At 48.4% G+C, this 24,900-nt stretch overlaps 1 protein-coding gene and 1 long non-coding RNA gene across 10 annotated transcripts in view; one reads left to right on the top strand and one right to left on the bottom strand.

Moving 5' to 3' along the window:
- Positions 1 to 10,196, bottom strand: part of LOC139267054 (uncharacterized) — a 57,291-nt gene extending 47,095 nt beyond the window's left edge. Inside the window, exons 1-2 of the long non-coding RNA XR_011593819.1 lie at positions 10,109 to 10,196; positions 2,532 to 2,630 (exon numbers count right to left, since the gene is read on the bottom strand). This is a non-coding gene — a long non-coding RNA (uncharacterized lncRNA). The remainder of the gene's footprint in view (positions 1 to 2,531; positions 2,631 to 10,108) is intronic.
- A 193-nt stretch (positions 10,197 to 10,389) lies between these two features.
- The window catches only part of LOC139267053 (serine/threonine-protein phosphatase 6 regulatory ankyrin repeat subunit C-like), a 166,087-nt gene continuing 151,576 nt past the window's right edge, over positions 10,390 to 24,900 (top strand). For all 9 annotated transcript variants that reach the window (XM_070884802.1, XM_070884799.1, XM_070884795.1 and 6 more), the window contains exons 1-2: positions 10,390 to 10,468; positions 24,510 to 24,639. In XM_070884802.1, coding sequence (XP_070740903.1) covers positions 24,601 to 24,639 — 39 coding nt within the window. In that variant the 5' untranslated portion in view covers positions 10,390 to 10,468; positions 24,510 to 24,600. The remainder of the gene's footprint in view (positions 10,469 to 24,509; positions 24,640 to 24,900) is intronic.

Genomic DNA, 24,900 nt, shown 5'->3' with positions numbered 1-24,900 from the left:
TCCTTTTCCTCTGAAGTCCTTGAATGCATTGTCGCCTCCCAAATCATGCCAATCTACCCAGAATACCATGTTTGAATTCCTCCAATTAGGTTTCCGCCCCACAGTTCTCCTCAAAGTCTCACATAACATCCTTTGTGGCTGCGACAAAGTTAAACCATCCCTCCTCATCCTTCTCGACTTGGCTGCAGCCTTTTACACGGCTGACCACTCCATCCTCCACCAATGCCTCTCCACCATCATCCAGCTGGGTGGGACTGCATTCACCTCGTTCGATTCTTAGCTATCTAATCGTAGCCAGAGAATCACCAGCAGTGGGTTCTCTTCCCACTCCCGCATCGTTACCCCTGGTGTCCTCCAAGGATCTATCCTTGGCCCCCTTCTATTTCTCATCTACATGCTGCCCCTTGGTGACATCATCTGAAAGCATCAGTTTCCACATGTATGCTGACAACACCCAGTTCTACCTCACCACCATTTCTCTTGACCCTTCCACAGTCCCTAAATTGTCAGACTGAATATCCGACGATAAGATACTCCCAAACCAGTGTACACAGCTCCTCATACGACTTATCTGTGGGTTTCACCGGAGCCAGAAGATTCTTCATGAGGCTGTAGGTCGGTGCCCCGCAGACTGTGAGGAGGAACGCTCTCCTTTTTGCAGCGCTTCCTTCTACGTCCAGCTCGTTGGCTACAAAGTACTGGTCTAGCCATTCTACATAGGCTTCCCAATCCTCACCCTCCGAGAACTTCTCCAGGATGCCCACAGTTTGCTGCATCTTTGCGTTGGATTCGTATTCTCGTCACCAGTTATTGTGATCCTAACACAGATGAGGCTGCACACAGGGAAGTTAAGAGTGAGGAACAGGCCTTCGGGGCCAGCTTATATACAGTGCTTCCAAGGGATGCTGGGATCCCCTGGGACTTCAGGGGATGAGCTCCCTGGTGGCGGAACATAGGAGTGCATGCTTTACAGATACACAACAGACACCAACTTTTTCAAGCCCACAACACACACCCAAAGGATCAACGACACCACCTCGGACCAGGAAATCGAACACATCACGCCCAACAGCGCAGCAAGGCCAGGCTCACCCAGCAGCCCCGCAGGGCCAAAAACACGCCAGCACAACAAGGGCACAGGCAACACACCAGAACAAACATTTGTACCGAGGCGATCCACCAGGGAAAGAAAGGCTCCCGGGCGCTTCACCTTGTAAATAGTTTTTACTTTGACTTTGCGGGGGAGTGATGTTGTGTATCTGTAAAGCATGCACTCCCATGTTCCACCACCAGGGAGTGCATCCCCTGAAGTCCCAAGGGATCCCAGCATCCCTTGGGAGCACTGTATATAAGCCGGTCCCTAAGGCCTGTTCCTCACTCTTAACCTCCCTGTGTGCAGCCTCATCTGTGTTAGGAACATAATAACTGGCAACGAGAATACGAATCCAACGCAAAGATGCAGCAAACTGTGGGCATCCTGGAGAAGTTCTCGGAGGGTGAGGACTGGGAAGCCTGTGGCGAACGGCTAGATCAGTACTTTGTAGCCAACGAGCTGGACGTAGAAGGAAGCGCTGCAAAAAGGAGAGCGTTCCTCCTCACAATCTGCAGGGCACCGACCTACAGCCTCATGAAGAATCTTCTGGCTCCGGTGAAACCCACAGATAAGTCGTATGAGGAGTTGTGTACACTGGTTCGGGAGCATCTTAACCCGAGAGAGAGCGTGTTGATGGTGAGGTATCGGTTCTACAAGTGTCAGCGATCTGAAGGTCAGGAAGTGGCGAGCTACGTCGTCGAGCTAAGGCAACTTGCAGGACAATGTGAGTTTGATGGCTACCTGGACCAAATGCTCAGAGACTTTTTTGTACTGGGCATTGGCCACGAGACCATCCTACAAAATCTTTTGACTGTAGAGACACCGACCCTCAGTAAGGCCATTGCGATAGCACAGGCATTTATGTTCACCAGTGATAACACCAAACAAATCTCTCAGCACACAAGTGCTAGCAATGTTCATAAATTAACTGGAACTGTGTTTGCGAGCAGAAAGGTACAGGGCAGAAACCACAAGTCTGCAACTGCCAGCAGGCCTCAGGTGACCCAGATGACTCAGAGTCCCCAACAAAGGATGAATGCATGGCAATTCACACCTTGTTGGCGTTGTGGAGGCTTCCATTCAGAGGGTGTGTTTGCAAGAGCTGTGGAACAATGGGGCACCTCCAACGAGCTTGCAAACGAGCTGCAAGCTCTGCAAAACCTGCTAACCACCACGTGGCAGAGGAAGATCGGTCCATGGTGGATCAAAGCAATTTCGAGCCTCAGAGAGAGGAGGTAGATGCTGAAGTACACGGGGTGCACACATTTCCCTTGGGAGCACTGTATATAAGCCGGCCCCTAAGGCCTGTTCCTCACTCTTGAGTGTCTTAATAAAGACTGAGCTCACTGTTACTGTAACCTCCCTGTGTGCAGTTTCATCTGTGTTAGGAACATAAAAATTACATCAGATTTATGAGTGGTATTTCAAATATACTCACTCGTGATGGTCTGTAAACGTCCATCTGTTTTTCGCCCAGGTGCGTCCTGCCAGACTACGCCATTTAATGTGGAGTATGACAAAGACACTCAACACAGGTCTGTTGTGGAGAAAGGAATTGTTAAATTGCTTGATCAAGGGAGACACAGCTACACCAGTTCCTCAACTGGGTACGTTACCGACCGTTCTCGTTTGAACACAGTCGGAGCTGTTTATTTATACAGAATTTTTGCAAAGTCATCATTTACATTATCGTTGGTTAGTCCTTCTACCGTGTGACAATTTTTTTCGCTTTGTTGCAGATTGTTTAATTTTTACTTTGTTAATTGTTCCAGTATCCTCCTTGGGTATGAACATATGCATCCTGCATCCTGCCACCAACAGGAACTTATTTCTTTGGCCTAAGACGTTAGTTCTGAATAACAGGAACCCACTTCCTAGGCTCAAGACCTTAGCTCTGAATAATAGGAACTCACACCATTGTTCTATAATTGCACCGGATAATTTTGCCACATCAGCAAATTGTATTTTTGTCTTGCAAACATAATACGTGTTTAACTCTTTAATTTTGGCTTCAGATACGAACCCCCAGGTCCCGCTGTACTGCAGCACTTTGCAATTTTTCTCCATTTAAATTATAATTTGCTTTTCTATTTTTTCTGCTAAAGTGGATAACCTCACATTTTCCAACATTATACTCCATCTGCAAAATTTTTTCCCACTCAAGGGATATGGAGGCGATTAAGTAACATAAAAATAAAGAAAGTAGGTGCAGGAGTAGGCCATTCAGCCTTTCGAGCCTGCACCACCATTCAATATGATCCTAGCTGATCATGCAGCTTCAGTACCCCATTCCTACTTTTTCTCCAGACTCCTTGATCTCTTTAGCCGTAAGGGTCACATATAACTCCCTTTTGAATATATCTAATGAACTGGCCTCAACATCTTTCTGTGGTAGAGAATTCCACAGGTTCACAATTCTCTGAGTGAAGAAGTTTCTCCTCATTTCAGTCCTAAATGGCTTACACCTTATCCTTAGACTGTGACCCCTGGTTCTGAACATCCCCAACATCGGGAACATTCTTCCTGCATCTAACCTGTCCAATCCTGTCAGAATTTTATATGTTTCTATGAAATCCCCTCCCATTCTTCTAAATTCCAGTGAATATAAGCCTAGTCGATCCAGTCTTTCTTCATATGGCAGTCTTGCCATCCCGGGAATCAGTCTGGTGAACCTTCACTGCACTCTCTCAATAGCAAGAATGTCCTTCCTCAGATTAGGAGACCAAAACTGTACACAATATTGAAGGTGTGGCCTCACCAAGGCCCTGTACAACTGCAGTAAGACCTCCCTGCTCCTATACTCAATTCCTCTTGCTATGAAGGCCAGCATGCCATTTGCTTTCTTTACTGCCTGCTGCACCTGCACATCCACCGGTTCTCCCCTATCCACTCTACTAGTCACATCCTCAAAAAACTCCAGAAGATTTGTCAAGCATGATTTCCCTTTCATAAATCCATGCTGACTTGGACCGATCCTCTCACTGCTTTCCAAATGCGCTGCTATTACATCTTTAATAATTGATTCCAGCATTTTCCCCACCACCGATGTCAGGCTAACCAGTCCATAATTCACTGTTTTCTCTCTCTTTCCATTTTTTAAAAAGTGGGGTTACATTAGCTGCCCTCCAATCCATAGGAACTGAACCAGAGTCCATGGAATGTTGGAAAATGACCATCAATGCATCTACTATTTCTAGGACCACTTCCTTAAGTACTCTGGGATGCAGACTATCAGGCCCTGGGGATATATCGGCCTTCAGTTCCTTCAATTTCCCTAACACAATTTCCTGACTAATAAAGATTTCCCTCAGTTCCCCCTTCTCGCTATACCCTCGGTCCCCTAGTATTTTCGGGAGGTTATTCGTGTCTTCCTACGTGAAGATAGAACCAAATTATTTGTTCAATTTGTCTGCCATTTCCTTGTTCCCCATTATGAATTCCCCTGATTTTGACTGCAAGGGACCTACATTAGTTTTCACTAATCTTTCTCTCTTCACATATCTATAGAAGCTTTTGCAGTCAGTTTTTCCCTGCAAGCTTACTCTCATACTCTATTTCCCCCCTTCTAATTAAACCCTTAGTCCTCCTCTGCTGAATTCTAAAATTCTCCCAGTCCTCAGATTTGCTGCTTTTTCTGGTCAATTTTTTATGCCTCTTCCTTAGATTTAACACGTTCCCTAATTTCCCTTGTTAGCCACGGTTGAGCCACCTTCCCGTTTTTATTCTTATGCCACACAGGGATGTACAATTGTTATAGTTCATCCATGTGATATTTAAATGTCTGCCATTGCCTATCCACCGTCAACCTTTTAAGTATCATTCTCCAGTCTATCTTAGCCAATTCACCTCTCATACCGTCAAAGTTTCCTTTCTTTAAGTTCAGGACCCGAGTCTCTGAATTAATTTAGTCACTCTCCACCTTAATGAAGAATTCTACCATATTATGGGCACTCTTCCCCAAGGGACCCCGCATGGCCAGATTGCTAATTAATCCTCTCTCGTTACACAAGACCCAGTCTAAGACAGCCTGCTCTCTAGTTGGTTCCTCGACATATTGGTCTAGAAAACCATCCCTTATAAACTCCAAGAAATCTTCCTCCACAGTATTGCTACCAGTTTGGCTAGCCCAATCAACATGCAGATTAAGGTCACCCATGATAACTGCTGTACCCTTATTGCATGCGGCCTTAATTTCCTGTTTGATGCCATCCCCAACCTCCCTACTACTGTTTAGTGGTCTGTACACAACTCACACTGGTAGCAATCCTGAGATTACTACCTTTGAGGTCCTACTTTTTAATTTAACTCCTAGCTCCCTAAATTCAGCTTGTAGGACCTCATCCCATTTTTTACCTATATCGTTAGTTCCTATATGTACCACGACAGCTGGCTGTTCACCCTCCCCCTCCATTATGGAGTTGTGGTACAGATCAGCCATGATTTAGTTGAATGGCATAACAGGCTCGAGGGGCTGAATAGCCATCCCCTGTTCCTTTGTTTCTAAAATCAATCTTCTTCAGAGATGCTGCCATCTTAAGAGGAAGTGGGCAAGGAAGATCGAAATAAATCCTGTTAATCTTAGCACTTATCCTGTTATGCTCCAAATAATTCCTGATAATCTTTAGCACTTATCCTGTAATGCTCCCTTTACTTGTTGGATTAGAAACCACCGTATTCCTGGTAGGGCACAGTTCACACTCAAGATGTAACCTACCATTTAGCCAGCTGTTGCCCTTTGCAGTGCTTGCTGAGAGGGTTGGGCACCATTTATTTACAGAAAGGTTCGATGATGTGCTCGAAATATGGCAAATGTGATGATTGTGTATGCGATCTGCTTGGTCCAGAAAGGTGCAAACCCTTTGTAAGAAGTCCAGATTTATTCTTCTTGGCACATTTTTGGTGCAGTTTTTCAAAAGTGGGTTGAGTCTGAATAGGGACCTTTACTGCTTCAGTCAGAAATAGGGCAATCGATTCAGTACTGACTGACGTATCAAGGTGGAGGGGTCACCTCCATAGATATCCCTCAACATTTCACTGTATTTGATTGATCATGAAGAACTCAAACTTGAAGGAGTAGTCAATGATGGTTGGCGTCCACTCTTTGGCCAAAAACCACTGGAGATGCTCTGGTAGTGTATTGATTAGAATTTGCAGCATTTCACCCCTCCTGGAGGTACATTATAGAGTTGTGAATGAAACCAATGTTGCTCATCTCATATTGGACGAACTGATCGTGAGAACGAAATAATGGGTTGTATTCTGCAGATAAGAAACATAGAAACATAGAAAATAGGTGCAGGAGTAGGCCATTCGGCCCTTCTAGCCTGCACCGCCATTCAATGAGTTCATGGCTGAACATTCAACTTCAGTACCCCATTCCTGATTTCTCGCCATACCCCTTGATCCCCCTAGCAGTAAGGACCTCATCTAACTCCTTTTTGAATATATTTAGTGAATTGGCCTCAACAACTTTCTGTGGTAGAGAATTCCACAGGTTCACCACTCTCTGGGTGAAGAAGTTCCTCCGCATCTCGGTCCTAAATGGCTTACCCCTTATCCTTAGACTGTGACCCCTGGTTCTGGACTTCCCCAACATTGGGAACATTCTTCCTGCATCTAACCTGTCTAACCCCGTCAGAATTTTATATGTTTCTATGAGGTCCCCTCTCATTCTTCTGAACTCCAGTGAATACAAGCCCAGTTGATCCAGTCTTTCTTGATAGGTCAGTCCCGCCATCCCGGGAATCAGTCTGGTGAACCTTCGCTGCATTCCCTCAATAGCAAGAATGTCCTTCCTCAGGTTAGGAGACCAAAACTGTACACAATACTCCAGGTGTGGCCTCACCAATGCCCTGTACAACTGTAGCAACACCTCCCTGCCCCTGTACTCAAATCCCCTTGCTATAAAGGCCAACATGCCATTTGCTTTCTTAACCGCCTGCTGCACCTGCATGCCAACCTTCAATGACTGATGTACCATGACACCCAGGTCTCTTTGCACCTCCCCTATTCCTAATCTGTCACCATTCAGATAATAGTCTGTCTCTCTGTTTTTACCACCAAAGTGGATAACCTCACATTTATCCACATTATACTTCATCTGCCATGCATTTGCCCACTCACCTAACCTATCCAAGTCGCTCTGCAGCCTCACAGCATCCTCCTCGCAGCTCACACTGCCACCCAACTTAGTGTCATCCGCAAATTTGGAGATACTACATTTAATCCCCTCATCTAAATCATTAATGTACAGTGTAAACAGCTGGGGCCCCAGCACAGAACCTTGCGGTACCCCACTAGTCACTGCCTGCCATTCTGAAAAGTACCCATTTACTCCTACTCTTTGCTTCCTGTCTGACAACCAGTTCTCAATCCATGTCAGTACACTACCCCCAATCCCATGTGCTCTAACTTTGCACATCAATCTCTTGTGTGGGACCTTGTCGAACGCCTTCTGAAAGTCCAAATATACCACATCAACTGGTTCTCCCTTATCCACTCTACTGGAAACATCCTCAAAAAATTCCAGAAGATTTGTCAAGCATGATTTCCCTTTCACAAATCCATGCTGACTTGGACCTATCATGTCACCTCTTTCCAAATGCACTGCTATGACATCCTTAATAATTGATTCCATCATTTTACCCACTACCGATGTCAGGCTGACCGGTCTATAATTCCCTGTTTTCTCTCTCCCTCCTTTTTTAAAAAGTGGGGTTACATTGGCTACCCTCCACTCCATAGGAACTGATCCAGAGTCAATGGAATGTTGGAAAATGACTGTCAACGCATCCACTATTTCCAAGGCCACCTCCTTAAGTACTCTGGGATGCAGTCCATCAGGCCCTGGGGATTTATCGGCCTTCAATCCCATCAATTTCCCCAACACAATTTCCCGGCTAATAAGGATTTCCCTCAGTTCCTCCTCCTTACTAGACCCCCCGACCCCTTTTATAACCGGAAGGTTGTTCGTGTCCTCCTTCGTGAATACCGAACCAAAGTACTTGTTCAATTGGTCCGCCATTTCTTTGTTCCCCGTTATGACTTCCCCTGATTCTGACTGCAGGGGACCTACATTTGTCTTTACTAACCTTTTTCTCTTTACATATCTATAGAAACTTTTGCAATCCGTCTTAATGTTCCCTGCAAGCTTCTTCTCATACTCCATTTTCCCTGCCCTAATCAAACCCTTTGTCCTCCTCTGCTGAGTTCTCAATTTCTCCCAGTCCCCAGGTTCGCTGCTATTTCTGGCCAATTTGTATGCCACTTCCTTGGCTTTAATACTATCCCTGATTTCCCTTGATAGCCACGGTTGAGCCACCTTCCCTTTTTTATTTCTATGCCAGACAGGAATGTACAATTGTTGTAGTTCATCCATGCGGTCTCTAAATGTCTGCCATTGCCCATCCACAGTCAACCCCTTAAGTATCATTCGCCAATCCATCTCAGCCAATTCACGCCTCATACCTTCAAAGTTAGCCTTCTTTAAGTTCTGGACCATGGTCTCTGAATTAACTGTTTCATTCTCCATCCTAATGCAGAATTCCACCATATTATGGTCACTCTTCCCCAAGGGGCCTCGCACAACGAGATTGCTAATTAATCCTTTCTCATTACATAACACCCAGTCTAAGATGGCCTCCCCCCTAGTTGGTTCCTCGACATATTGGTCTAAAAAACCATCCCTTATGCACTCCAGAAAATCCTCCTCCACCGTATTGCTTCCAGTTTGGTTAGCCCAATCTATGTGCATATTAAAGTCACCCATTATAACTGCTGCACCTTTATTGCATGCACCCCTAATTTCCTGTTTGATGCCCTCCCCAACATCACTACTACTGTTTGGAGGTCTGTACACAACTCCCACTAACGTTTTTTGCCCTTTGGTGTTCTGCAGCTCTACCCATATAGATTCCACATCATCCAAGCTAATGTCCTTCCTAACTATTGCCTTAATCTCCTCCTTAACCAGCAATGCTACCCCACCTCCTTTTCCTTTTATTCTATCCTTCCTGAATGTTGAATACCCCTGGATGTTGAGTTCCCAGCCCTGCTCATCCTGGAGCCACGTCTCCATAATCCCAATCACATCATATTTGTTAACATCTATTTGCACAGTTAATTCATCCACCTTATTGCGGATACTCCTTGCATTAAGACACAAAGCCTTTAGGCTTGTTTTTTTAACACCCTCTGTCCTTTTAGAATTTTGCTGTACACTGGCCCTTTTTGTTCTTTGCCTTGGTTTTCTCTGCCCTCCACTTTTCCTCATCTCCTTTCTGTCTTTTGTTTTTGCCTCCTTTTTGTTTCCCTCTATCTCCCTGCATTGGTTCCCATCCCCCTGCCATATTAGTTTAACTCCTCCCCAACAGCACTAGCAAACACTCCCCCGAGGACATTGGTTCCGATTCTGCCCAAGTGCAGACCGTCCGGATTATACTGGTCCCACCTCCCCCAGAACCGGTTCCAATGCCCCAGGAATTTGAATCCCTCCCTGCTGCACCATTGCTCAAGCCACGTATTCATCTGAGCTATCCTGCGATTCCTACTCTGACTAGAGCTGCCAGTTGCTGGTGTCCAAGAACCTTCCCCCATGCACGGTCACTCTGCGGGCAAGGCGTTTTGAAAGGACACCCTGGACTGGAGCTACCAGCTACTGAAGAGAAAATAGTGGCCAGAATAAATCGGCGGAGCCGGTGAACCGCGCGATTTTCAAACCTGGCCTGTCCGCCATTTCCCAAACGGATACCACTGACTTTGTGCCTTGTGATTGAATTTTTCTCCAATCAGAAAAATGCATAAACACGAAACCCAGGGTACTTATTTAATTTGCACCATTTGAAAGACATCTAAAACTCTCCGAGTTTGCATGGGTGTTATTTTAACTGCCCCCTTCGCGCCAGCGCGCGACATGACCAGACTGACACCATTAAAACAGTTTTCAAATTAAATTCGATTAGCTTCTGAAACGACAACAGAAAAGGGAGTATTTAAAAAAAGATCGAATCGATTTACTTTCAAATGACTTTCCCCAAAGGCCGACGTGGTCGGAGTTTGAAGACAAATGATCTCGCGGTCTCCCGCGCCCAACCGCCGCGCGCCCTCCAACTGCCGCTCCCCCGGGACCTTCCCGCGCGCCCTCCAACCGCCGCTCCCCCGGGACCTTCCCGCGCGCCCTCCAACCGCCGCTCCCCCGGGACCTTCCCGCGCGCCCAACCGCCGCTCCCCCGGGACCTTCCCGCGCGCCCAACCGCCGCTCCCCCGGGACCTTCCCGCGCGCCCAACCGCCGCTCCCCCGGGACCTTCCCTCCCGCCGCTCCCCCGCTTGGCGCCGGGACCCCCCGCCCCGCCCCGCCCGCCGGCTTCCAGGCTGAGGTAAAAACCAAGATTTTATATCTCGACATCGATTGTAAACCGGGAGGGCAACTAATATGATAAAAAGAAAAGCCGGCTAACGAAGCCGGAGTGGTAATTGGCAGCTCAGCCTCTTCCCCCACCATCAGCGGCTGCGGGCTTTTCGGATTTGGGTGAGGACAAGGGTTAGGGGCTAAATTCAGGGGTTAGTGTTAGGGTTGGGGTTAGGATTGGGATGTCGGGAGGATTGGGGTGGGGGGTGAGGTTTGGGGGGTTGTCAGGATGGTTGGAATTTGGGTGTCGGGGGTAGGGTAGGTTGGGTTTGCAGTATTGGGGGTGGCGGGTTGGGATTGGGATGTCGGGGGTGGGCATTGGGGTGTCGGGGTGATGATTGGGTTGTTGGAGGTGGAGATTGGGGTGTCAGGGTGAGCATTGGGGTGACGGGGTGGGGATTGGGATGTCGGGGTTGTCGAGGGTGGGCATTGGGGTGTCGGGGTGGGGATTGGGTTTTCGGGGTTGTCGAGGGGGGGATTGGGGTGTCGGGGGGGGGGATTGGGGTGTCGGGTGGGCATTGGGGTGTCGGGGTGGAGATTGGGGTGTCCGGGCTGTCGAGGGGGGGATTGGGGTGTCGGGTGGGCATTGGGGTGTCGGGGTGGAGATTGGGGTGTCCGGGCTGTCGAGGGTGGGGATTGGGGTGTCGGGGTGGACATTGGGATGTCGGGGTGGAGATTGGAGTGTCGGGGTGGAGATTGGGGTGTCGGGGGTGGGGATTGGGGTGTCAAGGGTGGAGATTGGGGTGTCGGGGTGAGGATTGGGTTGTCGGGGTTGGGGATTGGGGTGTCTGGCGTGGGGATTGGGGTGTCGGGGGTAATAGGGGTGTCGGGGATGGGGGTGAGGATTGGGGAGTCGGGGGTGTCGGGAGGTTGGGATAGCGGTGTCAGGGGTAGGGATTAGCGTTTCGGGGCTGGGCATTGGGGTGTTAAGGGGTGGGGATTGGGGTGTTGGGTGGCTGAGGATTGGGGTGTTGGGGGTGGAGATCAGGGGGTTGGGTGTGAGGATTCGGGTGTCGTGGGGTGGGTCGGGTGTTGGGATTGGGGTGTTAGGGATGGGGATTAGGAGTTATGATTTTCTAAGCGCTCCGTTACTACTTTACTAATAGATTCCAGCATTTTTCCGACGACTAATGTCAGTCTAACAGGCCTATAGTTCCCTGTTATCTCTTTCCTTTCTTGAATAGCAGGGTTACATTTACTACCTTCCAATCCTCTGGCACCGTTCTAGAATCTAGTGAATTTTGGAAGATCAAAACTAATGCATCCACTATCTTTACAGCCACCTCTTTTGGAACCATAGGATGTAGTCCATCAGTTCCACGGGATTTGTTAGCTTTTAGACACATTAGTTTCTCAAGTACCTTTTCTCTACTGATATTAATGACTTTAAGTTCCTTGGGCCGAAATTGCCCCCCCGCTGAAAACGCGGCGCACTTATCCTGTTTTGACTGTTTTCTCCGCCGCGGTAGATGTGGTGGCCTCTTGCGCGAAATTGCGCTTCTTGGCTATTTTTTTCGAGCGGACCGTAAGTAAAATAATGGAGGCGGAAGTGCGGCGGTAAGCGGAAGTTCGGTAAGTAGAGAGGCGGAAGTGGGGGGAGGGCGGAGTGTCCACCGCTGTCACTCGTCAGCATAGCGCTAATGACATCATGGTGGCACGTCACCACGTCTCTCCACTTCACCTAAAGGGGAGAGCCGCTGCAATTCTTTAAGTTAGGTCCACTGGTCCACCAAGGAGGATTTCAACCGGGCCAGTGACCTGGCATCCAAAAGGGGGTGACAGGCTGCCTGTTGGCGGCCCGGCCAAACCTGGGGGCATAATTGGTGGCCCGACCTGGCAGCCGACCTGCAAAAAAAATAAGATGCCGGCCGCGGCAGTAGGTCCTCCCCTTTAATGGCAGCCGCGCCGCCATTTTGCAAGCACTGTGGCACTGAGCAGTGGGAGTAAGATTTGCAGCGTGGAATTTCACATTCGAGGGGGAACATCGGCGGTGCGCGTTCTGATGACACACTTAGGATGGATCGGTAGTGGGGGGAGCGGGTCACCACCGGGATACCGCAGGAGCGTAGTATTAAAAATGGCGGCCATTCGACTAATAATCGGCGGCCATTCCACTCTGCAGCGTGGCTACCTATTTCCAGTGCCTTAAGGGAAGGGGCAATTTCGGCCATCCTCACTTTTATTAGCCCCTTTGCTTCCCCACTATTTTTGGTATGCTTTTTGTCTCTTCTATTGTGAAGATTGATACAAAATATTTGTTTAAAGTCTATTTCATTTCATTATTCTCCATCATAATTTCACCTGTCTCGGCCTCTAAGGGACCAATGCTTAATTTTGATACTCTCTTTTTACATACTTATAGAAGCTCTTATAAGTCGTTTTGATATTTCTCGTTAGCTTACTCTCATTCTATTTTCTTGCTTTAGATCAATCTTTTGATTATCCTTTGCTGGTTTCTAAAGCTCTCCCAATCCTCAGGCTTACTACTATTCTTCACTACATTATAAGCCTCTTTTAATCTAATAGCAGTGGCTCTCGTATTGGACTGTTCAGCCACCATCAGGAGTGGAAGCAAGTCTTCCTCGATTCCGAGGGACTGCCTATGATGATCCTTTACTTTAGTTAGCCATGGATGGATCATTTTTCCCATGGAATTTTTAATGGAATATATATTCGTATTGAATTTTGGAATATTTATTTAAATGTTTGCTGCTGCTTATCTACCGCCATACCTGTTAATCTAATTTCCCAAATTTTTGTTTTATTCATCATGTGCCTGCTGCCCTTGTCCTTCTAGAGGTCACGGGTTTGGGAGGTGCTGCCAAAGAAGCCTTGGTGTGTTGCTGCAGTGCATCTTATAGATGGTCCACACTGCAGCAACACATGTCGGTGATGGATAGAGTGAATGTTTAAGGTGGTGGATGGGCTGCCAATTAAGCGGGCTGCTTTGTCCTGGATGGTGATAAGCTTCTTGAGTGTTGTTGGAGCTGCACTCATCCAGGCAAGTGGAGAGTACTCCATCACACTCCTGACTTGTGCCTTGTAGATGGTGGAAAGGCTTTGGGGAGTCAGGAGGTGAGACACCCGCTGCAGAATAATAATAAATAATAATAACTTTTATTTATATAGTGCCTTTAACATAGTCAAACATCCCAAGGTGCTTCACAGCAGTGTTACAAGACAAAACAGATAAATTTGAAACCGAGCCACAAAAAAAGAAATTAAAGCAGATAAAGCAACTTGGTTAAAGAGGTAGGTTTTAAGAAGCGTCTTAATGGAAGAAAGAGAGGTAGAGAGGCGGAGAGATTTAGGGAGGGAGTTCCAGAGCTTAGGGCCCAAACAGCTGAAGGCACGGCCACCGATGATTGAGCAGTTATAATGAGGGATGTTCAAGAGAGAAGAATTTGAGGAGCACAGACATCTTGTGGGGTTGTGAGGCTGAAAAAGGTTACAGAGATAGGAAGGTGCAAGGCCATGGAGTGATTTGTAAACAAGGATGAGAATTTTGAAATCGAGGCGTTGTTTAACCGCCAAAATTTGGCAGATGGAGTATAATGTGGGAAACTGTGAGGTTATCCACTTTGGCAGAAAAAATAGAAAAGCAAATTATAATTCAAATGGAGAGAAATTGAAAATTGCTGTAGTACAGAGGGATCTGGGGGTCCTTGTGCATGAAACACAGAAAGTTAGTATGCAGGTACAACAAGTAATCAGGAAGGCAAATAGAATGTTGGCCTTTATTGCAAGGGGGATGGAGTATAAAAGCAGAGAAGTCTTGCTACAACTGTACAGGGTATTGGTGAGGCCACACCTGGAGTACTGCATACAGTTTTGGTCTCCGTATTTAAGGAAGGATATACTTGCATTGGAGGCTGTTCAGAGACGGTTCATGAGGTTGATTCCGGAGATGAGGGGGTTGACATGACGGTAGGTTGGGCCTATACTCATTGGAGTTCAGAAGAATGTGAGGTAATCTTATCAAAACATATAAGATAATGAGGGGGCTCGACAAGATGCATGCAGAGAGGATATTTCCACTCCTAATGGGAAACTAAAACTAGGGGGCATAGTCTCAGAATAAGGGGCCGCCCATTTAAAACTGAGATGAGGAGGAATTTCTTCTCTGAGGGTTGTAAATCTGTGGAATTCTCTGCCCTAGAGAGCTGTGGAGGCTGAGTCATTGAATATATTTAAGGCGGAGATAGACAGATTTTTGAGCGATACGGGAATAAAGGGTTATGGGGAATGGGCAGGGAAGTGGAGCTGAGTCCATGATCAGATCAGCCATGATCTTAATAAATGGCGGAGCAGGTTTGAGGGGCAAAATGGCATACTCCTGCTCCTGTTCTTATGAGCCAATGTAGGTCAGAAAGCACAGGGGTGTTGGGTGATCATGACTTGGTGCGAGTTAGGACACGGTTTGCAGAGTTTTGGATGACCTCAAGTTTACGTAGTGTAGAATGTGGGAGGCCAGTCAGGAGTGAGTTGGTGTGGTCAAGTCTAGAGCTAACAAAGGCTAGAGGGTTTCAGCAGCAGAAGAGCTGAGGCAGGGGCGGAGGCGGGCAATGTTACGGAGGTGGAAAAAGGCGATTTTAGTTATGCCGTGGATATGTGGCTGGAAACTAATTTCACGGTCAAATATGACACCTAGGTTGTGAACAGTCTTGTTCACCTTCAGATTGATGCTAGGGAGAGGGATGGAGTCAGTGGTTTTGTGGCGGGGACCAAAGATAATGGCTTCGGTCTTCCCAATATTTAATTGGAGAAAATTTCTGCTCATCCAGTACTGGATGTCGGACAAGCAATCTGCCAATTTAGATACCAAGCAGGGGTCGAGAGAAGTGGTGGAGAAGTAGAGCTGGGTATCGTCAGTGTACAGGTGGAAACTGACTCCGTGTTTTCAGATGATATCGTGAAAGGGCAGCATATGGATGAGAAATAAGAGGGGGCCAAGGACAGATCCTTGGGGGACACCAGAGGTAACGATGCGGGAGTGGGAAGAGAAGCCATTGCAGGAGATTTTCTGGCTATGATTAGATAGGTAATATTGAAAAAGTAGGATCATCTTCTGTAAGTAAGGACGAGCAGCTTCTGACCTGCTCTTGTTGCCATGGCGTTTATATGGCTAGTCCAGTTAAGCTTCTCGTCAATGGTGAGCCCCAAGATTTTGATGGTGGGGGATTCGGTGATGGTAATGCCTTTTGAATGTCAAGGGGCGATGGTTAGACTCTCGCTTGTTGGAGATAGTCACTGCTAGGCACTTGTGTCGCGAATGTTACTTGCCACTTATCAGCCCAAACTTGAATGTCGTCCAGGTCTTGTTATATGCGGGCATGGACTGCTTCATTATCTGAGTAGTACACTGACGACACCCAGCTCCATTATCTGAGCAGACTGCTCCGCATACTGCAGCTCAACAACAGAGGTAGGGATGATCTTGGACCTGGCCTGGAGGCCGCGTTAAACAGCTTCCCACTGGTTCTGTAATTTAGTTCCACTCCAGCGGGGTGCTTGTTGATTGTGAGGTGGAGCATGGCGGCGAGGAAGATTGAGAAGAGGGTTGGAGCGATGACGCAGCCCTGTTTGACCCCGGTCCGGATGTAAATTGGGTCTGTAATGGATCCGTTGGGAAGGATCACGGCCTGCATGTCATCGTGAAGCAGGCGAAAGATGTTGACAAACCTTTGGGGGCATCCGAAACGGAGGAGGACGCTCCATAGATCCTCACGATTGACAGTGTCAAAGGCCTTTCTAAGATCGAAAAAGGCCATGTATAAGGGCTGACACTGCTCCCTGCATTTTTCCTGCAGCTGTCGCGCTGCAAAGATCATGTCTATTGTGCCCCGTAGGGAACAAAATCCGCATTGTGATTCCGGGAGGAGCTCCTCGGCCACAGGGAGAAGTCGATTGAGGAGAAATCTAGCGACAACTTTCCCAGTGGCAGATAGCAGGGAGATTCCCCTGTAGTTGCCGCAGTCGGACTTGTCCCCTTTTTAAATAATGGTCACAATCACTGCGTCTTTGAGATCTCCCGGCATGCTCTCCTCCCTCCAGATGAGAGAGATGAGGTCATGTATCCGCGCCAACAGCGCCTCTCCGCCATACTTTAGCGACTCAGCAGGGATTCCATCCGCACCCGTAGCCTTGTTATTCTTAAGCTGCTTTATGGCTTTGCCTACCTCGTGCAACGTTGGAGTTTCACTGAGTTGGTGGCGGGTCACATGCTGCGGGATGGAGTCGAGAACACTCGAGTCAAAGGCAGCGTCTCGATTGAGGAGATATTCAAAGTGCTCCTTCCATCGGGCACTGACAGCCTCGGCATCCTTGATGAATATTTCCCCGTTCTTGGCCAGGAGTGAGGTGGGGCTTTGGGAGTTTGGACTGTAGGTTGCCTTGACTGCAGTGAAGCATCCTCGCATATCGTGGCTGTCGGCCAGTTGTTGTATCTTCTGTGCTTTCTCCATCCACCATCTGTTCTTTAGGTCCCGGGTTTTTTGTTGGACCTGAGCCTTGAGCCGTCTGTAATGTTGTTTTGCAGCTCCCGAATTAGGTTGTTGCTTGAGGCTCAGATATGCTTTGCGCTTGCGATCTATTAGTTCTTCGATCTCCTGATCATTTTCATCAAACCGGTCCTGATGTTTTCTGGTTGAGTGATCAAGTGTCTCTTCACAGGCACTGGATATAGAGGCCTGGAGGGCAGACCAAGTGCTGTGGGTATTCAGCATCTCAGGGTCATCAAGACACGCCAGATTGGCTGTGAGGTGCTGGCTGTATAGGACTCTCTTAGCTGGATCTCTAAGTGCCCCGGCATTAACTTTTTTGCGGAGCTGCTTCCGCTGTTTTGGGCTAATGTTAATGTTGATGATGGATTGGATTAGGTGGTGATCCGTCCAGCAGTCATCAGCTCCTGTCAGACCAAAACTGAACACAATATTCCAGGTGAGGCCTCATCAAGGCCCTGTACAACTGCAGTAAGACCTCCCTGCTCCGATACTCAAATCCCCTAGCAATGAAGGCCAACATACCATTTGCCTTCTTCACCGCCTGCTGTACCTGCATGCCAACTTTCAATGACTGATGAACCAGGTATCGTTGCATCTCCCCCTTTCCTAATCTGCCGCCATTCAGATAATATTCTGCCCTCGTGTTTTTGCCCCCAAAGTGGATAACCTCACATTTATCCACATTATACTGCATCTGCCATGCATTGGCCCACACACCTAACCTGTTCAAGTCACCCTGCAGCCTTTTAGCATCTTCCTCACAGCTCACACCGCCACCCAGTTGAGTGTCATCTGCAAACTTGGAGATATTACACTCAATTTGTTGTGTATCTGTAAAGCATGCACTCCCATGTTCCGCCACCAGGGAGTGCATCCCCTGAAGTCCCAAGGGATTCCAGCATCCCTTGGGAGCACTGTATATAAGCCGGCCACTAAGGTCTGTTCCTCACTCTGGAGTGCCTTAATAAAGACTGAGTTCACTGTTACTTTAACCTCCCTGTGTGCAGTCTCACCTGTGTTAGGAACACAATAACTGGCGACGAGTATACGAAACCAACGCAAAGATGCAGCAAACTGGGCATCCTGGAGAAGTTCTCGGAGGGTGAGGACTGGGAAGCCTATGTCGAACGGCTAGACCAGCACTTTGTAGCCAACGAGCTGGACGGAGAAGGTGCTGCAAAAAGGAGAGCGGTCCTCCTCATGGTCTGCGGGGCACCGACATACAGCCTCATGAAGAATTTTCTGGCTCCGGTGAAACCCACAGATAAGTCGTATGAGGAGCTGTGTGCACTGGTTCGGGAGCATCTTAACCCGAGGGAGAGCGTGCTCATGGCGAGGTATCGGTTCTACACGTGCCAGTGATCTGAAGGTCAGGAAGTGGCAAACTACGTCGCCGAGCTAAGGCGACTTGCAGGACAATGTGAGTTTGATAGCTACCTGGAGCAAATGCTCAGAGACTTTTTTGTACTGGGCATTGGCCATGAGACCATCCTACAAAAACCTTTGACTGTAGAGACACCGACCCTCAGTAAGTCCATTGTGATAGCACAGGCGTTTATGTCCACCAGTGATAACACCAAACAAATCTCTCAGCACACAAGTGCTAGCAATGTTCATAAATCAACTGGAACTGTGCAAGCAGAAATGTACAGGGCAGAAACCACGAGTCTGCAACTGCCAGCAGGCCTCAGGTGACCCAGATGACTCAGAGTCCGCAACAAAGGATGAATGCAAGGCAATTCACACCTTGTTGACGTTGTGGAGGCTTCCATTCAGCCTATTCATGCTATTTCAAAGGGTATGTTTGCAAGAGCTGAGGAACAATGGGGCATCTCCAACGAGCTTGCAGCACCTGCTAACCACCAAGATGCAGAGGAAGATCGGTCCATGGTGGATCAAAGCAATTTCGAGCCTCAGAGAGAGGAGACAGATGCTGAAGTACACGGGTGCACACATTTTCGCCGAAATGTCCACCTATAATGCTAAATGTAAAATTGAATGGCTTACCCGTAGCCATGGAACTGGACACTGGCGCTAGCCAATCCATCATGAGTAAAAAGATGTTTGAGAGACTGTGGTGCAACAAGGCACTCAGACCAGCCCTGAGCCCCATCCACACGAAACTGAGAACGTACACCAAAGAGCTTATCACTGTCAAGGTCACCTACGAGGGTATGGTGCACGAACTGCCACTCTGGATTGTCCTGGGCGATGGCCCACATTGCTTGGAAGGGGCTGGCTGGGCAAAATCCGCTGGAACTGGAATGACATCCGAGCGCTATCACATGTCGATGAGGCCTCATGTACCCAGGTTCTTATCAAATTTCCTTCCCTTTTTGAGCCAGGCATTGGAAACTTTTCTGGGGCGAAGTTGCGGATCCACTTGGTCCCAGAGGTACAACCCATTCACCACAAGGCACGAACGATACCTCACATGATGAGGGAGAGAGTGGAAATCAAGCTGGACAGGCTGCAACACGAGGGCATCATCTCCCCAGTGGAATTCAGCGAGTGGGCCAGCCCGATTGTTCAAGTACTCAAAAGTGATAGCACGGTCAGGATTTGTAATGATTATAAAGTAACTATTAATCGTTTCTCGCTACAGGACCAATACCCGCTACCTAAGGCAGATGACTTATTTGCGACGCTGGCAGAAGGCAAGCCGTTCACCAAGCTCGACCTGACTTCGGCCGACATGACGCAGGAACTGGAGGAGTCTTTGAAGGGCCTCACCTGCACAAGGGACTGTTCATCGATAACAGATGCCCGTTTGGAATTCGGTCGGCTGCAACGATCTTCCAGAGAAACATGGGGAGCCTACTCAAGTCGGTACCATGCACGGTGGTTTTTCAGGACAACATATTGGTCACGGGTCGGGACACCGCCGAGCACCTACAAAACCTGGAGGAGGTCCTCTAGCGACTGGATCGCGTAGGGCTGCGGCTGAAGAGGTCGAAATGCATCTTCATGGCAACAGAAGTGGAGTTTTTGGGTAAAAGATCGCGGCGGACGGCATTCGGCCCACAGATGCCAAGACAGGCTATCAGGAATGCGCCCAGGCCACGGAACGTCATGGAGCTGCGGTTGTTCCTGGGACTGCTCAACTATTTTGGTAACTTCCTACCAGGGTTAAGCACCCCCTTAGAGCCCCTACATGTGTTATTGTGTAAAGGTGAGAACTGGGTATGGGGAAAAAACCAAGTCATTGCTTTTGAGAAGGGCAGAAACATTTTATGCTCCAACAAGCTGCTTTTATTGTATAACCCGTGTAAAAGACTTGTGCCAGCATGTGATGCGTCGTCATACGGAGTCGGGTGTATATTACAACAAGCTTACGTTGTGGGGAAGTTGAAACCTGTTGCCTATGCCCCCAGGAGCTTGTCTAAGGCCGAGAGGGCCGACAGCATGATTGAGAAAGAGGCATTAGCGTGTGTGTTCGGGACAAAGAAAATGCATCAGTACCTGTTTGGCCTCAAATTTGAGCTGGAAACCGATCACAAGCCCCTCATATCCCTGTTCACTGAAAACAAGGGGATAAATACTAATGCCTCAGCCCGCATACAAAGGTGGGCGCTTGCGCTATCAGCATATAACTATACCATCCGCTACAGGCCAGGCACCGAGAACTGTGCGAATGCTCTCAGTTGGCTACCATTCCCCACCACAAGGGTGGAAATGGCGCAGCCTGCAAACTTGTTGATGGTGGCGCAGCCCGCAGACTTGTTGATGGTCATGGAAGCGCTTGAAAATGATAAATCACCTGTCACGGCCTGCCAGATTAGGACTTGGACTAGCCAAGATCCTCTGCTGTCCCTAGTAAAAAAACTGTACTGCATGTGAGCTGGGCCAGCATCCCCGTTGAAATACAAGAGCTAATCAAGCCGATCCAGCGGCGAAAGGACGAGCTGTCCATTCAGACAGACTGCCTGTTGTGGGATGACTGCGTAGTGCTACCCAAAAAGGGCAGGGAGACGTTCATCTTGGATCTCCACAGCACACACCCGGGTATAGTAATGATGAAAGCGATAGCCAGATCCCACATGTGGTGGCCCGGTATCGATTCTGACTTAGAGTCCTGTGTACGGCAATGCAGCGTGTGTGCAACGCGCCCAGAGAGGCACCACTAAGTTTGTGGTCCTGGCCCTCCAGACCATGGTCAAGGATCCATGTCGGCTATGCGAGCCCGTTTCTCGGTAAAATGTTCCTGGTGGTGGCGGATGCTTTTTCAAAATGGATTGAATGTGAAATAATGTCGGGAAGCACCGCCACCGCCACCTTTGGAAAGCCTGAGGGCCATGTTTGCCACCCACGGCCTGCCTGACATACTGGTCAGTGACAACGGGCCATGTTTCATCAGTGCCGAATTTAAAGAATTCATGACCCGCAATGGGATCAAACATGTCACCTCGGCCCCGTTTAAACCAGCCTCCAATGGGCAGGCAGAGCGGGCAATAGAATCAAACAGAGCCTTAAAAGAGTCACAGAAGGCTCACTCCAAACCCGCCTGTCCCGAGTACTGCTCAGCTACCGCACGAGACCCCACTTGCTCACAGGGGTGCCCCCGGCTGAGCTACTCATGAAAAGGACACTTAAAACCAGACTCTCGCTGGTTCACCCCAACCTGCATGATTAGGTAGAGAGCAGGCGGCAGCAACAAAATGTTATCGATGGTCGCACCACTGTGTCACGGGAAATTGATCTGAATGACCCTGTGTATGTGCTAAACTATGGACATGGTGGATCGCAGGCATGGTGATAGCTAAAGAAGGGAGTAGGGTGTTTGTAGTCAAACTAGACAATGGACAAATTTGCAGAAAGCGTTTGGACCAAACGAGGCTGCGGTTCACAGACTGCCCTGAACAACCCACAGCAGACACCACCTTTCTCGAGCCCACAACATGTACCCAAAGGATCAAGCACACCACCCCGGACCAGGAAATTGAACCCATCAAGTCCAACAGCCCAGCAAGGCCAGGCTCACCCAGCAGCCCTGCAGGGCCAACAACACGCCAGCCCAGCGAGGCCACAGTCAACACACCAGAACGGACATTTGTACCTAGGCGGTCCACCAGGCAAAGAAAGGCTCCCGACCGCCTCACCTTGTAAATAGTTTTCACTTTGACTTTGTGGGGGGAGTGATGTTGTGTATCTGTAAAGCATGCACTCCCATGTTCCGCCACCAGGGAGTGAAGTTCCAAGGGATCCCAGCATCCCTTAGGAGCACTGTATCTAAGCCGGCTGCCTGGGCCTGTTCCTCACTCTGGAGAGTCTTCATAAAGACTGAGATCACTGTTACTTTAACCTCCCTGTCTGCAGTCTCATCTGTGTTAGGAACACAATACAATTCCTTCATCTAAATCATTAATGTATATTGTAAAGAGTTGGGGGTCCCAGCACTGAGCCCTGCGTTACTCCACTAGTCTCTACCTGCCATTCTGAAAAGGACCCATTTATCCCGACTCACTGCTTCCTGTCTGCCAACCAGTTCTCTATCCACGTCAGTACATTACTCCCAATACCATGTGCTTTGATTTTGCATACCAATCTCTTGTGTGGGACCTTGTCAAAAGAAGAGGTGTCCATGGGAATGGCAGAATCATCAACAGGTGCCATCTAAAAAAACGGGCAGTTTATGGTCTGAAATTCTGGAACTCGCTGTTGAGTCCAGAAGGTGTAAAGTGCCTGATCGAAAGATGAGGTGCTGTTCCTTGAGCTTACGTTGAGCTTCGTGGAACAGTGTTAGAGGCCGAGGACAGAGAGGTCAGAGTGGGAGTGGAGTGGAGAATTAAAGTGACAGGCGACCGGAAGCTCGGGGTCACGCTTACGGACTGAACGGAGGTGTTCCGCAAAGCGGTCACCCAATCTGCGTTTGGTCTTCCCAATGTAGAGGAGACCACATCGTGAGCAGTGAATACAGTGTACTAAATTGCAAGAAGTATAAGTAAATTGCTGTTTCACCTGGAAGGACTGTTTGTGGCCTTGGCCAGTGGGAAGGGAGGAGATAAAAGGGTAGGTGTTGCATCTGCTGCCCTTGCCATAGTAAGGAGAGGGATGTTTGGGGTGATTGAGGAGTGGACCAGACTGTTGCGGAGGGAGTGGTCCCTTTGGAATGCAGAAAGTGGAGGGGAGGGGAAGATGCTTTTGGTGGTGGGATCACGCTGGAGGTGGCGGAGGATGATCCTTTGAACGCGGAGGCTGGTGGGGTGAAAGGTGAGAACATGGGGAACCCTATTGTGCTTCTGGGAGGGAGGGAGGGGCAGGGGTGAGAGTAGAAGTGCGGGAAATGGAATAGACACAGTCGAGGGTGTGTCAACCACGGTATAGGGGAATCCTCGGTTGAGGAAAAAGGAAGACATATCAAAAGCAATAGTATGGAAGATGGCATCGTCAGACCAGATGCGATGGAGACAGAGAAACTAGGAGAATGGAATAGAAACCTTACAGGAAGCGGATGGGAGGAAGTGTAGTCCAGGTAGCTGTGGGAGTCGGTGGGCTTATAGTGGATGTTTGTCAATAGCCTATCCCCAGAAATGGAGACCAAGAAGTCGAGGAAGAGAAGGGAAGAGTCAGAGATGGGCCATGTGAAGATGAGGGAAGGGTGGAATTTGAAAGAAAAGTGAATGAGCAGGAATCGGCACCGTTACAGTCATCAATGTACCGGAAAAATAGGTGAGCGAGGGTACCGGAGTAGGACTGGAACAAAGAATGTTGCACATATCCCACGAAAAGGCAGGCATAGCCTGGACATGTGCAGGTTCCCATAGCAACACCTTTAATTTGGAGGAAGTGAGTAGAGTCAAAGGAGAAGTTGTTCCATGTGAGAACAAGTCAGTCAGGAGAAGGAGCGTGATATTTGGGGGACTGGTTGGGCCTCTGTTCAAGGAAGAAGCGGAGCACCGTCAGGCCGTCCTAGTGGGGGATGGAAGTGTAGATTGGATGTCCATAGTGAAAAGAAGACAGTTGGGGCCAGGAAACTGGAAACTGTTAAAGCGGGGGAGGGCATTGGAAAAGTCGCAGAAATAGGTGGGAAAAGACTGGACAAGGGGAGAAAAATAGAGTTGAGATAGGAAGAAATCAGCTCCGTGGGGCAAGAAGAGGCTGAAATAATAGGTCTACCAGGGCAGTCCTGTTTGTGGATCTTGGGAAGGAAGTAGAAGTGGGGGCCATGCGGATTGGGGGACTATGAGGTTGGCGGCCAAGGAAGGCAGATCTCCAGAGGAGATGAGGTCACTGAAGGTCTGGGAAATGATGGCTTGATTTTCGGTAGTGGGGTCATGGTCCAGGGGGAGGTAGGAAAAGGTGTCGGAGAGTTGGCATTTAGCCTGCTCAAGGTAGAGGTCGGTTCGTCAAACAACAACAGCGTCATCCTTGTCAGCAGGTTTAATGACAATGTTGGGATTAGATCTGAGAGAACGGAGTGCTGCAAAGAATGAGAACAGAGATTATATAACATTGTTTACAAACATGCCAACACTGCTAAACTCTTTAAATGTTTGTTTTTGACAGTTTTACAGGTTTCTATATGAGTTTTGGAGAAGAATCTGGCCAGTGTGATAAACCTTCCACTGCTTAAATTGCTAGATAGAGATTTGGAAAGATGAAGTCCATTGCATTGAAATTATTTAAGAAAGTAAAAGTAAGTGTTAGTGATGTTGTCAACAGAGGTTTCTAACTCTAACCCCAACAGTCCAATCCTTACCCCAACCCTAACATCATAACCTTAACCAGCCACAGGACAGAACCACCAGAGCTAGCTGCACAATGGTACACAGTCGGGAGGGAGTGGCCCTGGGAGTCCTCAACAATGACTCCAGACCCCATGAAGTCTCATGGCATCAGTTCAAACATAGGCAAAGAAACCTCCTGCTAATTACCATCTACTAACCTCCTTCAGCTA

The sequence above is a fragment of the Pristiophorus japonicus genome, chromosome 7 (assembly GCF_044704955.1).
Source record: "Pristiophorus japonicus isolate sPriJap1 chromosome 7, sPriJap1.hap1, whole genome shotgun sequence".
In the NCBI taxonomy this organism is placed as follows: Eukaryota; Metazoa; Chordata; class Chondrichthyes; family Pristiophoridae; genus Pristiophorus; species Pristiophorus japonicus.
The sequence above is the reverse complement of the archived record's forward strand: the minus strand, read 5'-3'. Positions and strand labels throughout refer to the sequence as shown.